Genomic DNA, 15509 nt, shown 5'->3' with positions numbered 1-15509 from the left:
ATTGGTTCTTGATGGGGACGAGAAGATGGTGACTTAGCCTTTGTCCATTCTTATTAACTTTCCCCCTCCCTTTATGTGTATGAAATTAAAGGAGATGGTTATGTTACTTATGGATTGATGTTGAATTAAAAATGTCTATTAACTTAGTAGTTTGTCTATTGGAGTGTCTTCTAATCAAGTAATCAATTCTTTCTTTATTATGAACATCTTTACTAATGTCAGAGTTTGTTTGATAATCAGTGTATTTTTAGCTTAATTTTCATTTTTATGTTTGAGATATGGAAAACGTTTATGGAGTGAAATGGGAAAGAAAATGGTGGTGGGAAAGGGAAAAAGAAATAAAAAGAATGAATGAAAACAAAACCTTGAAGGTGAATACAACTTATAATGATTTCGGTTTTTAGTAAGGGTGTAAATGAGTCAAGCCAAATGGATTACCACGGTGCTGAAACTTAGCTCAAATAAAATTATTCAGGCTCAACCTTGACAAAAACTCATAACCGTAAGCTCAAGCTCAGCTTGAACAATTTTTTCAACTCGACCGGCTTGTTTGTAACCTAAATATGAGCTTTTGATTTACTTTGCTCAACTCATTCGTTAACACAAGCTCAAGCTTATGTATGGTTCGGCTTTATTTTCATCAAAACCTAATAAAATACATATAATAACAAAGCTCATAATAGTTGAACACTTTATATTTTACATTCATATTTAGAGTTCGACTTCCGCACTTTGCTTCCGTCTAAAAAAACTTGTTCATCTCCTACCGTTCCACGTTTGTCACTTTTACCGACCTACAACTATGGGGTTGTGATTAATGCTCTAAGGTCGGGTACCCTTTATTCTCTCTATTGACTTACTATTGAGAAGATCAAAAGAAATAAATAATCGGACGGCAGATATTTGCTATTGATAGATCAAACAAAGTAGAAGAATCCAAAACAAATCAAATTTACAAGAGAGTAAAGGAAGCTTCATAGAAGCAAGCCAATCATAGAAGCAAGCCAAAGATCAAGGACAATTTAAGCTCTATCATTTTTGAAGATTTGGTTTTAGCCACAAAAGTCCCCTCTTCCCCCACCACAAAGAACCTTCCTAGAAAATTCGAATAAAATAAATACAAACCTCAAAAAAATTAAAAAATAGAAATCAAGATGAGATGATTGCAACGGATATCAAGATGTTGCACCACTGTTGACTTCGGAATTTCAAATAGTTTTAGGCCGTTCACATGTCTTGTTCCTTGTTGAATCGATCTACTGTCAACATCATAGGTTGCATACGTTCTTCTGTGTGATTGTTACATTGTCGTGTGGTGTTACAGACTAACAATCCCTTAATATTTTAAAATATGATATACTTATTGTCTATATTATAACAGGTGAATTAGCAACATCATATGACAGTGTTACGGTTACACCCGAGAATTTGTTTTTCTTCCAATTTTTATTAATAGGTGATGAACTCATAGCCTAGGAATCTGCCATATCACTAAATTCCACACACAAATGATATGTTGATTTTAACTGCTACGTAAAAAGCAAAGAGACTTTCCATTGCTTATAAAAGGCCTTAAGCCAAAGCATTATATATGCTTTCAATCTTCACAGTTCTACAAAGTCCTACTGCTATTTGTTGTTGCATCACATTTTCCACTGGCTATAACCACATTAGAAATACAAACCATGGAAAACAATGGCACCTCCACAAGGAAGTCCACAGCAGCAACTGAATACCAAGACTTGCTGCCAGTCATGGCGGAGAAGCTGGACGTGGAGACTTTCGTGTCCGAACTATGTGGAGGTTTCCGGCTTCTGGAGGACCCTGAGCGGGGTTTGATCACATCGGAGAGCCTGAAGAAGAATTCGGCGCTTCTTGGGATGGAGGGGATGAGCAAGAAGGATGCTGAAGGTATGGTTAGGGAAGGAGATCTTGATGGAGATGGTGCGCTCAGTGAGACTGAGTTTTGTATACTGATGGTGAGGCTTAGTCCTGGGATTATGGAAGATGCTGAGACATGGCTTGAAAAAGCACTTGATCAAGAATTCAACAAGTCATCTGATCAACCTTGATGTTGTAGAATAATTGCAGTGGCTCTTGTTATGAAAAAATTGGTCAAAATGATTTTTTTTTTTTTAAATCTCGATTGCTGAAATGATATGATTTTTAATATGTCATCGATATTTGATCACTTTGTCGATTAATATGTTGTCGTTATATAATTTCGATCAGTTAAAAAAGACTGAAACTTAATTTCAGATCATTTTAGCCAATTTCTGTTGAACAGTAACTGAATTACCACAGAAGAGTAGTTTAGAGAGAGAGAGAGAGAGAGAGAGAGAGAGGTGTGCAAACAGATTAAGGGAATAGAAACTGAAACTGGAGTAAATTAACGACACAGGTTAACATTAAAAAGAAGGAGAAACAACAAGACCAAAGCAGTTAAAAACTTACAAACACCGCAGTAACATCTGCCAATTATCTCCAAAACTCACAACACAAAACAACAAAAAAGATAGAAAAAAATTAAATTCTGTGAAGCATACTTGAACTAAAAATGTGAACTTGGGCCTTAAAATTAAATTATATACAAAACCCAACAACGAAAAGACTTGCAAGTTATTCGTAGCTCAGTTAATCAAGAACATTCATCCCGTACTCGAGTCCCAAGCTCAATTCCCCTCGTCCAATTTCGCTTGTAGAGAAAGATAAAAAAACCAAGACAAAGAAGTAAAATTTGAACTGAATGGAGCATAATGGAAGTGAAAAACCAACACTTTGTCATTTTTGTTAAGCAACGGTATTTAAACATACAAAGCTAACATTATTAGTGACGCTCTCTATAATATAGGAATTAAACTCACCTAGTAAATACAAAAACTTGAGTTCAATAGGATTGAGTCCTATACTAAATCGTGTATTTACAAAACTCACTCACGTTTGAGAAATAATGCTAAGACCCTCTGAAGTTTTAATTTAATAATCTTATTTATTTGGTTAGTAGCCCAAATCAAACCTCAGCAGGCCCGCAAATAAAACTCCAGTAGCCCAAGTATTATTATTATTATTTTCATAAACCAGCAGCCCAATTAACATATCACAAAAGTCGGACAATCGGACGGTCCGTATGCGAGTAAACGCCTGGTCCTCAGCCAGATAGGAATATAAAAGGCCCAACCATACCCTCTCTTTCCCCAATATTTCCTCTGCAATTCCTAGGGTTTGCTTCTCTCTGTTTTTGCCTTGTCAGGTATTTTGCTTCTCCAAAATTTAACCTAGTCGTTCCTTAGGTTTTCTTAATCAGCAAATAACTGTTCCGTGTTCTTATCAGTACCTGTATTATTTGGGAAATTTTCAGGGGTTTTTTTTTTGGGGTGCAATTGGCAGGAAAATAGCAACAATGAGGCCAGTTTTCGTCGGCAACTTCGAGTACGAAACTCGGCAATCGGAGCTGGATCGGTTGTTCTCTAAATACGGGAGGATCGAGCGGGTCGATATGAAGTCTGGTACGACATCGTTGATTGGTTTTGATTTGTTTTGAATGCAGAATTTAAGGATTTATGTCAAAGCTTCAATCTTTTTTGTTGGGGTTGATTTGTTTAATTGCCCACTATAATTCAGATGATTATCTTGGTATTTGTCGAGTTCGTGATTTTGTCATCTAGGATTGTGTGTCTGTTGGTTGTGGACCATTGAAGAGTCTGATATGTGAATGAAAATTTACGAAATGAACTTCTCGTGTCATGGTTTTACGGGTGTGTTTGGTTTAATTTGATCCTGCATTTGCTTGCCACCTTTCGTTGTTTTATTTACCCTTTTTTTCTTTCTCTGATTCATAGAATCAGCACCTAGAATGTTCAGCTGTGTCTGTTGGTTTCGGGGGCTAAGGCTAAGTTTAGTTGCCAGTGTTCCATCTACCTGGCATGTGTATATTTAATCATTTGTTTTGATAAAGAACGAGTTCGGTGTAAAACTCGAGCTTGTTGGTTATGGATGTGTGACTACTTTGCCTCTTTTCCTGGAGGAAAGGAAGTGGCAGCCACAAGTTTGCAATTTCTTTGGACCAGGTTTTTAAGTGTTTCTTTTGGCGCAGGAACTTGTCTGCTAATGGAAATTGATCTGAGCTTCTATCTGGGCTAGCCAACATCATGCCAAATTTTTAATTAAGGAAACCGTCCTGGTTGCCTGCTTCTCTACACTCCATTCACAGATAGCAACATTCTGCATTTTCTTCACTCGATCATCCGTTACTCACCCACTTCATCGCATAACGTTGCCATTTCACAAGAATTGTCATTGTCGGATCATTTATTTTGCCATGCCTACCACAAGTCCACCACTGTTCATAGGGGATTAAATGAAATCTGGCCATGCCTTCAATCACTGATAATAGGGGATCTTTGATTCTGCATGCCATGCCTTCCATTACTGCACTCGTGCTCTCCAAATGATAATAGGGGATCTTTGATTCTGTCATGCCATGCCTTCCATTACTGAACTTGTGCTCTCTGAATGGCGAAACATGCTTACCAATGATTCAGACTTGTAACTTTGGATTAAAACCTTTAGTATGCTACCATCATGATTTAGTTCTTCATGCAACGCCTCTACCGTCTTATGTTCATCAAGCCCCTCACGTAAAATGCAGGTGTTGTTGTATTTACTTAGTCTGTGGCAGGGGAAATATATATGAGGCTGATGTATGGCAGGGGAAAGGTTATATGCAAATGCTTCCTTTGTTCTTTTCTGTTTCTGATTTTTTCCTCTCTGTTTCAGGTTTTGCCTTTGTCTATTTTGAGGATGAGCGGGATGCTGAAGAAGCTATCCATCACCTTGATAATAGGCCATTTGGTTATGACAGGCGCAGGCTGTCTGTGGAATGGGCTAAGGTACGATAGCTTTTCTGTTTAGAAACTCTCATTGTAGATTTTTTTTCTTTCTGTCGTATGCATTGTAGTTTTTGTAGTATATATTCTGGGTCTTGCCTCTTAAGTTCTTAACCTCTTAACATATTAACAATTTAATTATTAGGGTGAACGTGGTCGCCATCATGATGGCTCTAAATCACTGGCAAACCAAAGGCCCACTAAAACTTTGTTTGTTATCAACTTTGATCCTGTTCACACCAAGGTTCGTGATATTGAAAGACACTTTGAGCCTTATGGGAAGGTGCTTCATGTCAGAATTCGTCGGAACTTTGCATTTGTGCAGTTTGACACACAGGAAGAAGCTACCAAAGCTCTTCAGGCTACACATTTGAGGTTAGTAATATGTTTGTTTTCTTACTTGGTTAACTCTTTTGACTAAAATGCTGAGAAAGTGAGGCAAAATTATATCATTCTTGCAGCAAGATCCTAGACAGGGTTGTCTCTGTGGAGTACGCCCTGAGAGATGATAGTGAGAGAGGTGATGTCGAGAGAGGTGATCGCTATCGCGATAGCCCTCCTAGGGGCAGTTATGGTAGGCGTGGTGATAGTCCTTATGGGAGATCACCAAGTCCTGGTTATCGCAGGCGCCCCAGTCCTGATTACGGTCGTCCCCGCAGCCCAGTTTATGACAGGTACAACGGTCCAGTGTATGACAGGCGCAGGAGTCCTGAATATGGAAGGAATGAGAGTCCTGAATACGGCAGATACCGCAGGTATGTTTTTATACTACGCTGTTCATTTTACTATATATAGAGATTTCAATTGCTTGTGAGGTTGATGTTATACCATTTCAGTTTGTGATTTATCATTTACTGTTTGCAGTCGCTCGCCTATCCGAAGATCAAGAACTTGAAGTCATCTGATGCAGTAGTGAGCTCATCGTTATCTTCAGTGGTTTTCCTATATAGCTTTTAGGTACATTTGTAGAGGATGAAACGTATTGTGATAGTACTTAGTTTATGGTTATGATAGATATTTGGATTCCAAAATTTGCTGTCGTTATCGCGTTCAAGTTGTGCTCTCTAGGGTTGGAAATAATTAAGAATGTGGCTAGGTTTCTGCTGGAACACATTGTCTCGACTCTTATCGCATCTGTAATTTACCCCCTCGTATGGAGAAATGTTTGGATTTGGTTAATATTTAGTTCAGTTTTTGGAAAGTCGAAATGCTATGCGTATGAGTTAAAACACTTGATTTGGCTATCGGCCCCCCCATTTGAGGGACATGACTCGGTCACTCAGAGGAAGCTTGGTTGCGTTCTGAGCAGTTCTTCCACCATGTGCAAATGGAGAGATTCTCTGATGCAACTAATACACAGTTCCAATGGCGTCTCCAGTTCAATGTATGTTTGTCGTTTGTTGCGCCAATGGTTCCATAGATATTTGTCATGTGACGTCTTTGGTTACACGAAATTTTCTAGTGCAAATGCCACACAAATTAACAAATTACTTTTGGTGGTTCAGCAGTCACTCTACCCTTTGGACTCCTATCCCAAACGCTAGCCCTTTGACTTGTAAGATTGAAATGCTGGACAAACACAGGATTTTGTATTCATGAGTAAATACGCAAAATCACTTTTTTTTTTTTTTTTTTTTTTTAAAGAAGAATACTCGTGAATTACTTGGATATGTTAAATTTACATTGAGAATGATTTTCACTTTCATCAACTCGATTCCATAAGATTCTAGACAAATATCAGAATATTTTTTATCACTACTTCGGAACTTAATAAACAGTAAGATCACGTCCAAAGGTCTTGCAATATTTTCCTTAACTCCAACGTAAAATATTTCCTAAAGCTAAAAATTTCAATTTTTTTCACATAATTTTGAGAACTTTTACAACATTTGTCATAAGCAAAAGTTAGAGTCACTCTACTTGCACCACATGGTTCCTAAAATTAAGTTAGGACATTCCCAATATTTTAGACAGCTGCAAACCTCTTGTTTTTTTGTTTGGGGTTGCGGCGGCGGCGGCGGCGGCGGCGGCGGGGGGTGGGGGGGGAGGGTTGGGTGGGTGGGTGGGTGGGTGGGTGTGTGGGTGGGTGGGTGGTTATTAGTTTTCATTATTTTTTTCTATTGGGTGGGTGGGTGGTTATTAGTTTTCATTATTTTTTTCTATTTTTCAACTTTTGAAAATCAATAGTTTTGGGACCTAATAAATGATAAAATCACATCCAAATGTCATGCAGAATTTTCTTTAATTCCCACGTTTTCTAATCGGTTTTGAGAACTTTTACAAGATTCATTATAAGTCAAAATCTGAGTCATTCTGGTCGCACCATATGTTTCGTAAAATTAATTTAGGACATTCCAAAAATTTTCAGCACCTACAAATCTCTTTGGGGGCCTCACTATTAGTTTATATTATTTTTCTATTTGCTCAACTTTAAAAATCAATAGAAAATACTTCTGTGACCTAATAAACAATAGGCTTACATCCAAAGGTCTTGCAACATTTTCGTTAACTCATATGCAAAATATTTCCTAAAACTAAAAGTTGAAATTTTTTTTTCACAACTGTGAGTTATAATCCATGTTTTCTAATGAATTTTAAGGATTTTTACAAGATTCAATATAATGGAAAATTTGAGTCATTCTAGTAGCACCACACTTTTAATAAAATTAATTTAGGACATTCCCAAGATTTTCGAAACCTACAAATCTCTTTGGGCCCCACTACTAGTTTTTATTATTTTTTCTATTTTCAATTTTAAAAATCAATAAAAAAACTGGCTTAGGGACCTAATAAACATTAAGATCACATCCAAAGATCTTGCAACATTTTCGTTAACTCCCATGTAAAATATTTCTCTAACATCCTACTTAGTGAGTGCAAAAAGATGCAATCTCTGTGCACGCAAAACAAGGCAGTCTCCGTGCACTCAGAATGAGGTAAACTAGGACGCACATAAAACGAGGCGGACTCCGCTCACAAAAAATGAGACAAGCTTTACGTGCGCAAAATGAGGCTGGCTCGGTGCACAAAAAACGACATGCAAAACGAGACGAACTCCATACACACAAAATGAGGCGAACTTAAGTGCCTGAAAAACGAGACTGGCTTTGTGCACGTAAAACAAGAGCTTAGTGCACATAAAGCGAGGTGAGCTTGATGCATGAAAAATGCGACGTGCAAAATAAGGTGAACTCAACGCATGCAAAACAAGGCAAATCCAAGCGCACTGAAAATGAGGCAGGCTCCGCTTACAAAAATAAGACGAGCTTTTGTCACACTAAACGAGACGATCTTAGTGCATGAAAAATTAGGCCCGCTAGACGAGGCTAGCTCAGTGCACAAAAAACAAGGTAGAAAAAACGAACCAGGCTTTTGGCACGCAAAATGTGGCATGTTCCGTGCGTGCAAAATGAGGGGAGCTCATCACCAAAAAAAAAAAAAAAAAAAGGCATGCAAAACGAAGCGGGCCTGCGCACGGGGCAACCATTGTTGCCCACACGAAACATTGGTGCCGCTATCAACTTTGGGCCTTGCGGTATGACTTCTAAGCCTTCATGCTTCATACCTCAGGTTGCGGAAGAAGCTTCGGATCTGGTTTTGACAGATGATAATTTCAGTACCATTGCTTCCGCTGTTGCAGAAGGCCGGGCGATTTACACTATCATGAAAGCTTTCATCCGGTAAATCTCTTTGTTCATCATCCTCCCTCTTTCACCGTCCATTTGCGGGTACATGATATCTTCAAATGTCGGAGAGGTCATATCCATAACTCGACTGCTGCGTTAGGAAACACCCGAATGCATGATACCCGTGCAGCTTCTGTGAGTAAATCTGGATACCGGTTTTCACCCAGCTGACATTCATATAATGAAGAAACCAACTCGGAGCTGCTTCTGGTTGCCATGTCAGTCTCGTTTGGGCTTCACTGCCGCATCCTCTACATCCGTTTCTCGCAGACGTGTTCGGTGTTGTTCCATTGAGTCCGAACGAATGGCCCCTCATAATTTTGCTCTCCACGCCGGTGATACTCGTCGATGAGGTTCTTAAGTTAATAGGGAGGAGGAGAAAATTGAGAAGAAAGAAAGAGAAGACAGCATGATACAATCTAAGGTTATGATCAGTAGGAAAACAAATTCATTGCTTAATGAAAATAGAACTTGAAGATTGAATTAAAAGAGAATATGATTCATATGAAAGGATATAAACGACACAACTTATTCGAAAAATTTATCGTGAATTTTTTGAACGTTTCCTATGTATACACAAAGAATCCACATCCTATAGTAGAAAAAGAATTTAATTTTCGTCGAAAAATGATCTCAGCTTACCTTACCAGGCTACCACTGGTGGCTTGCAATGATCTCTTCTCCTTACACCAACGTACAAATCAAGCTTCAAATATACAAGCGGAAACCAAGTTCCTGCGACACCTCATTTCTATGTAAGAGCAGCACAATTTAAACTGTCAGTTTCAGTCTCGAAGCTGCTACTCGTGTCAAGACAAATTCAACTGCGTCCCTCTGATCCCATGTCGCCAAAAACCAGATGATGGGCATACTGGACAGAGAACCATGCTTCGCCTTCTTATAAAAATATGAAGGGCTCTCTCTTGTCGAGCTTTACATGGCCAGTCCCCATGTTTGATAATCGTTGCGAAGTTTAAGCACAAGGGTGAGTTTATGCTTGACCTTCAAATCAATGACACGTAGCTGAATCTATGAAGCTCCTTCAGAAATAAGAAGACTGAGCGTGAAGCACGTTCAAGTGAGCAAGTATTCTGGCTGCCGTAGATTTTACACTACCGCTTCCACGCTGAGTTAAATCAACTAAAGGCATCTGAGCGGAGCCTCCAAACTTCTGTTTAAACTCCAGCAGCCGGAACATTCTTTCTAGAGCATTTAAGGCCTTCTCTTGCAGACTAGGGTATGGTTGAACAAGAAATTTTATTATAGGTGGGATGGCATCCGCATCAGTGAGCACCTTACTACCCATCTGCAGTCTCTCACCTTCGATTAAAGTTAATAGTGCATCTAAAGAAGCCTCACAAGCTCTGGGATCAGGTTCCCCAAGAATCCTAACCAGTGGGCCCACTGCACCAGCCTCCACAAGGCAAAATGATGAAACAATGCCACAGATTCCACCATGAACAGGGCATCTGGTTTCTGGTGGGGCTGAGAAGCAGCAGAATCCTTTGCGGTTAGGTGAAGACCTGCTCAACCGTGGTGAACTCTTTGAAAATAGAGAAAGAGATATGGCCGCACGTTCCTTTGTCAATGAGGTTCCAGACTCCAGCAAACGTACGAACAACGGGATAATGCCAGCTTCAGCTGCACTCTTTTGCCATTCCAAGTTTGTTGGAGCAGTGAAACGACAAATGGCTCCGACCGCATTCTCTATCAACTGATTTCTATGGGAACCGTTCTGAAGAAAATTGAGTATGACAGGTAGTGCCCCATCATCCATAAGCCACTGTGTGATCTCCGGGTTTTCCGGAATGTTAGAGATAATGCCCATTGCAGAAGCAATCTCTTCTTCGTCATCAGAAGTTTTGATGATCTTGAGTATAGTCTCAATGCACTTCTGATTCACATGCTCCAGGATAGTGGTGACTTCACTGCCACGTTCTACTAAGCAAGAGAACAGCTTTACAGCATTTGCTCGTAGGTTTAGGTCATCATTCTCGCACAACTGAACCAATACTTGTAAAACCGAGGACTGTAAAAGTAACAAAATCAGTGAAAGCTTATACAACGCTTGTCCAGCAGAAGCAGATTAAATCAAGTTAGTATCTGGTAAAGATGTTATTATGTCAGGTTATGAGATAAATTGTAGAAAAAGAACTGGGAATATTCTGAAATTCAATGAAAGGCTACCTCTGATTTAACATTTCCTAACTTCACATTTCAATCAACCCAGAAGAACATGGTATATCCATAAAGGAGACAATAACTCAAAATATATCAATAAATTCTATAAATACAACCTTCTCTTAGTAAAGCTTCAATCAATTTCTTTTTGCATATATTATTTGTATGGGAATTTGGATGTGCATCACAAATCTAAATTGTGCATACACTACCCCAGTCGTTAGCGCAAGAGGGTAATGGAGGAAAGTTGAGTGATGATGACTACTAATTGCAAAACATGATAAATCCCATTGCATTTTCTTAGAAGGAAAGAAAAAGGCCTGTCAGTTGAAGCTTCACTTCATATAATTTCAGTTGATATCCCTTTGAACCTTCGCCTACCTCCCAAGTTCTTATGAGACTAGCCACATTTATATTCAAACCTCTAAATCCCGTTAATATTCTACAAGTAGATTTGTGCATGCAGGAAAGCAATTTTTATTGAAATTAAAATCTCTTGTAAAATAAGATGCACACCTGCATCAACTTGCTCTTGATGCTTGTAGCAGAGGGGGATTGACATAAGGTGTGGAAGGTCCGAACGATGCTTTGCTGTACATTAGGCCCCATCAAGCTAATCAAAGAGAAAAGCTTGACAATATCTTCATCTGATTCCAAAAATGGAACGGGTGTCTGGTTGGATTCTTGAGATGCCATTGACATGGAGAGTTGCATAATCGTGGCTGCTATATATTCACGCAAACTTGACAATGACGGACTAAGATTGAAAAGAAGGTCAAGTAATGGGCGTTCTACACCTTCTCGAATCATCTGTAGACCATTTTTAGGTAAGCTTGAGAGGTTTCTAAGAGCTCTAACAGCCACCATTTTAATTGGAATGTCACCATGTGAGATCATGTAAAGAAGCGGACTCATTACTCCTCCTTCAACCAAAGATTCTTTATTGTGGTCGGTCAACTCCATCTCCGCCAAATTTGATGCCATGACTATTTTTACATCCTCCGGTCCTGAATAAAAGAAATGACAAAAGTTATAGCAAATAACTTTCTTTACTCATAAGATGAACCCTTAAGACACATAAAATGTGCCAAATACAAACTGAAAATCCATTGCATACCTAAGGCTATCTTAAGTATAAACATACAATAGATAGAACACGTTTAAGCTTTCATAAACTAAACTAAAAGACATATTAATGTATAAATTGAATTTTACATAATCATATCCAAGTATGCAAAAATGTAAACTAATGGAATTCAATTGGTTTTGGTGAAAAATTAGATCGCTGAAGAATAAATTGTACTGATAAAATTTAAATTGCTAAACTTTTGACTACAAACAATATGAAAAATAGAAGGTACCAGTTAGATATATTACTAAAGGTTGCAAAAAATAAAAATAAAATTGAAAATTGAAACTCGCAATTCTAGGTTGACTAAAGGTTGCACCTTTAGCTTCAAAATATGTATTTTGGTATTTTACAATCTGCATGAGTGTACAACCAGAAAACAAAGAAAAGGTCCTGTATAAGGCATTTATGAGAAATCAAGATGAAAGAATATGAGAGAACCTGTAGTGAGACGCTGCAGCAAATGTTTAAAATAGTTTGCCTTCGCCATCTGTATAACATTCTCATCAGAGAATGACAGATTCTCCAGTAGCTCTTGTGCATCTCTGGCAGCCCGATTATCATCACTGTTGGACATGGTAACTAATAGGAGTATGCAACCTTGAACCTTCCCAATGTATTCTCTTATCAAATTACTTTTTGATAACTCCAAAAGTAATGCAACTGCTAACTTCCTTTCCTCAACACGGCGCCCAAGTGAACGAACAATAGATTCAATGCCATTATCAGCGATGGCAATTCTTTCCTGCATCATTATTTTTAAGGTTAGCCATACAGGAAGGATTTAAGAAAATCAAACATGTACGAAAATGAAGAACAACATTGTTCATCAAAATAATATCACAGCAGAGAGAGAGAGGGAGAGAGAGGGAGAGAGAGAGAGAGAGAAGAGCACATGATGTAGTTAGAGTAAACAAAGTATTACCTTCGCATCATCACCATCCTTCACCAAAATGCAAAGGACGAGAAGAGCATTGTTCCTTATCTCGGGAGTTTTAACACCAAGAAGTTGAATGAGAATAGGTATGTAGTTCTCCAGTATGATCCATTCCTTATGCAATTCTCTTTGTTTACAGAGATCTAGTAAATCACCCAGGCAATGAAGCACTTCTTCTTCTTCTTCAGATTGGAGTTTTGATTTCAAGGAACCAATCATAATCATCGAATTTCTATCCTTCCATTCTTCTATGGATTGTCGGAGAGTTTTATTGGGCCGCAAAATTGATGTGTCCAAAGAAGTCATGGTCAGGGGGCACAATTTGTTCCCATCAGCAAACCACTTCTCTATAGCACTTCTCTCAAATGTCTGTCCGGAAGAAGTTTCCACAGGGTCCATCATAACATCCCTGGTGATTGGACAATAAAATGATTGAAGTGGTTCCAATGGTTGAGCCCCTAAAGATTTCCGCTTAATCATATATTTTTTTTCTCTCTCCTTAGAAGATGAAGCCGCATCAGCCCTTTCTAATAAAGCAATTATCTGTTCCATCTGTATAGCTTCAGCCTGGTCTTTCCTCAGCCGAGCATTTTCTATCTCATTTCTGAATTCCTCTAATTCCTTCTTTAACACTGACCTCTCAGTTGAGATTCCGATTGCCCCTGCTATGAGAACCACCAAATTATTTGCATAAGAACGATCAACGTTTCTCTCCTGGATTCCAGACTCGATTTTGTCCAAAATCTCTTCTTCTGATATTGCTGCCCTGAACTCAGCTCGCTGCATATTATCACAAAGCTTTTCAATTTCTTCAATTATGCCAGATGAAAGATCTAGTGAACTCAGGGGAAGAAGACCTAAAGCCCTACTGATCTCTTTCATAATGTCTCCTAGGCGCTTAACTATTGTTCGGCAATGCATTAAGAGATACACTTTGTTTCTCTTCCTGCACTCAAGTGTCAGTTGCTTTGCACCTCTGATTTCTCGGTTAAGAATGGCCATAACATTGTTTAAGCTCTCAGAATGAAGAACAGCTTTCTTGTTCAACTCTTTTAAGATGGGGACTATCCCTTCCAGATAAGTTGAAAGCTCTTTAAACGTATCCTTCTTAACAAGGACGTCCCCGGCAGCAGCTGAAATTTCTAAAATGGCCTCCACTATTTGAGAAATGATTTCTGAAGCCGGAGGAGATGCAGCATTTGAAACCAAGTCTACTGCCAACATTTTGAAACTCACCAACACTAGGAAGTGAGATCCTCATTTTCCATTTGATTGCACAACTGACAAAAAAAGCAGAAGCCTTGCAGGACAACAACCTCGAGCTTCTGATCCGAAATAGTTTTCATGCCTGCTGTACCTTCCATTTTTCTCTATATACCTTTCAATCTGAAATATCACAGTATTTTCTTAGTTTTAGTAATGCTTCACTAGAATGATTACACTTGAATGTATTCCCTCACACACATATGGACCAACTCAGCATTAAGAGCACCAAATAAAAATCACACAAAACTGAAAACTGCTTATAAATTTTCTGTTTGGTTGCTGAGAATTAAGTCTTGTATTATCTTTAATTCGACACATTGAGGGTTCCGCTCCTGCTCAATGTCCCGAATCTACTCACTAGTCTTCAATTACCCATTTTTCAGAAATCAAAACAACATGAAGTAACACTAGAACTGCCAGTTTCTTCACTATCCCTTCCATTTCCTCAGCGAACAAAAGAAAGGTTGTTTTGGTTAGTTTATCAACAATTAAATGACGGAGAGTAAGCTCGTTCATAAATCTGTATTGGCTCTAATGAAGTCTAGGTCCCTTTTTTCATTAAAAAAATCAAGAAAAATTTGTAATTTACCAAAACTAGTTCTTCTTTTCCTACTTCTCTCAACAACCGAATTAACAGAACTATCCTAGACACTAAATCCCAGAAGAAACGATTAGCGAACCCAAAAAAAATTACTTCTTGCAGACCCTAGCAACAAATATCATGCATTTGCAACACAGAGAATTAGAAAGCACAGATACTAGTAAGTTGTAGTCCTAATTCAAAAATCTGAAATTAATAATGCTTCATTTTCCACCTTCTTTCTTCAATTTTGGGCTCAAATTGCAATCCAGAAGGACCCCATTAAACATCAAATATGCAAATAACCCAGAATTCCAAAGACCCCATTTAGTCAGCACAAAAGTCTTCACTGGTTGAAGAAGATAAAGTTCAAGAGACATACCTGAGAAAAAGCACATGCCCACCAAAACTCACAGCACCATCAATCTTCTCCCCATAATTTTCCGGGGATATGCACCCAATTTTCCCGGGAAAATTGGCAATCGGTTCACCACAGAAACCCTGTCAAAAATACAGAGAATATTTCAAAAGTAGAGGAATAAAAGGGATTTCCTTTCTCTTTTTTTCTCTTTTGGGTAATTTGGAAAGTTGTAATCTGAGAAATAAGTTGTCTTTTAAGCTTGTGGGGAGACTGAAGACTCCCTCTTTGCCCCAGTCTTGACCCTTTCTTTGAAGGGCCTGATTGAAAAGAAAAAAAAAACCCAAAACAAAAACAAAAAGACCCGTTCCTTTAATTTCTGAGGTAAATTTTTATAGCAGCAAAAGAGAAAGTGGGAAAATTAAAAAAAGAAACCATCTTTTCTTTCTGGGTCTTTGCTTTGATCCCTTTGGAGTTTTCACATTC

The 15509-nt window shown here is 38.4% G+C and overlaps 3 protein-coding genes across 5 annotated transcripts; 2 read left to right on the top strand and 1 right to left on the bottom strand.

The window, feature by feature from the left end:
• The first annotated feature begins 1543 nt into the window (after positions 1–1543).
• On the top strand, positions 1544–2256 carry LOC137719397 (calcium-binding protein KIC-like). The gene has a single exon (XM_068458436.1). The coding sequence runs from the start codon at positions 1686–1688 to the stop codon at positions 2070–2072; it is 387 nt and encodes a 128-aa protein (XP_068314537.1). The 5' UTR covers positions 1544–1685; the 3' UTR covers positions 2073–2256.
• Positions 2257–3214: 958 nt separating this feature from the next.
• LOC137720058 (serine/arginine-rich splicing factor RS31) lies at positions 3215–6065 on the top strand. Of its 3 annotated transcripts, none has more exons than XM_068459064.1 (6): positions 3215–3250; positions 3388–3506; positions 4777–4889; positions 5032–5261; positions 5348–5641; positions 5751–6065. In XM_068459064.1, the coding sequence occupies exons 2-6, from the start codon at positions 3401–3403 to the stop codon at positions 5779–5781; spliced, it is 774 nt and encodes a 257-aa protein (XP_068315165.1). In that variant the 5' UTR covers positions 3215–3250; positions 3388–3400; the 3' UTR covers positions 5782–6065. The 3 variants fall into 3 exon arrangements, with proteins under 3 accessions (XP_068315165.1, XP_068315164.1, XP_068315163.1); XM_068459063.1 differs by having other exon boundaries at positions 3217–3250; positions 3359–3506; XM_068459062.1 differs by lacking the exon at positions 3215–3250 and having other exon boundaries at positions 3367–3506; positions 4094–4889.
• A 2962-nt stretch (positions 6066–9027) lies between these two features.
• LOC137721349 (U-box domain-containing protein 43-like) lies at positions 9028–15509 on the bottom strand. The gene is made up of 5 exons (XM_068460447.1): positions 15048–15509; positions 12808–14205; positions 12324–12627; positions 11270–11760; positions 9028–10601 (listed from the first exon to the last, which is right to left on the bottom strand). Exons 2-5 carry the CDS (start codon positions 14041–14043, stop codon positions 9615–9617), a joined length of 3018 nt encoding a protein of 1005 aa, XP_068316548.1. The 5' UTR covers positions 14044–14205; positions 15048–15509; the 3' UTR covers positions 9028–9614.

This window comes from Pyrus communis, chromosome 16 (genome assembly GCF_963583255.1).
Source record: "Pyrus communis chromosome 16, drPyrComm1.1, whole genome shotgun sequence".
NCBI lineage: Eukaryota > Viridiplantae > Streptophyta > Magnoliopsida > Rosales > Rosaceae > Pyrus > Pyrus communis.
The sequence above is the reverse complement of the archived record's forward strand: the minus strand, read 5'-3'. Positions and strand labels throughout refer to the sequence as shown.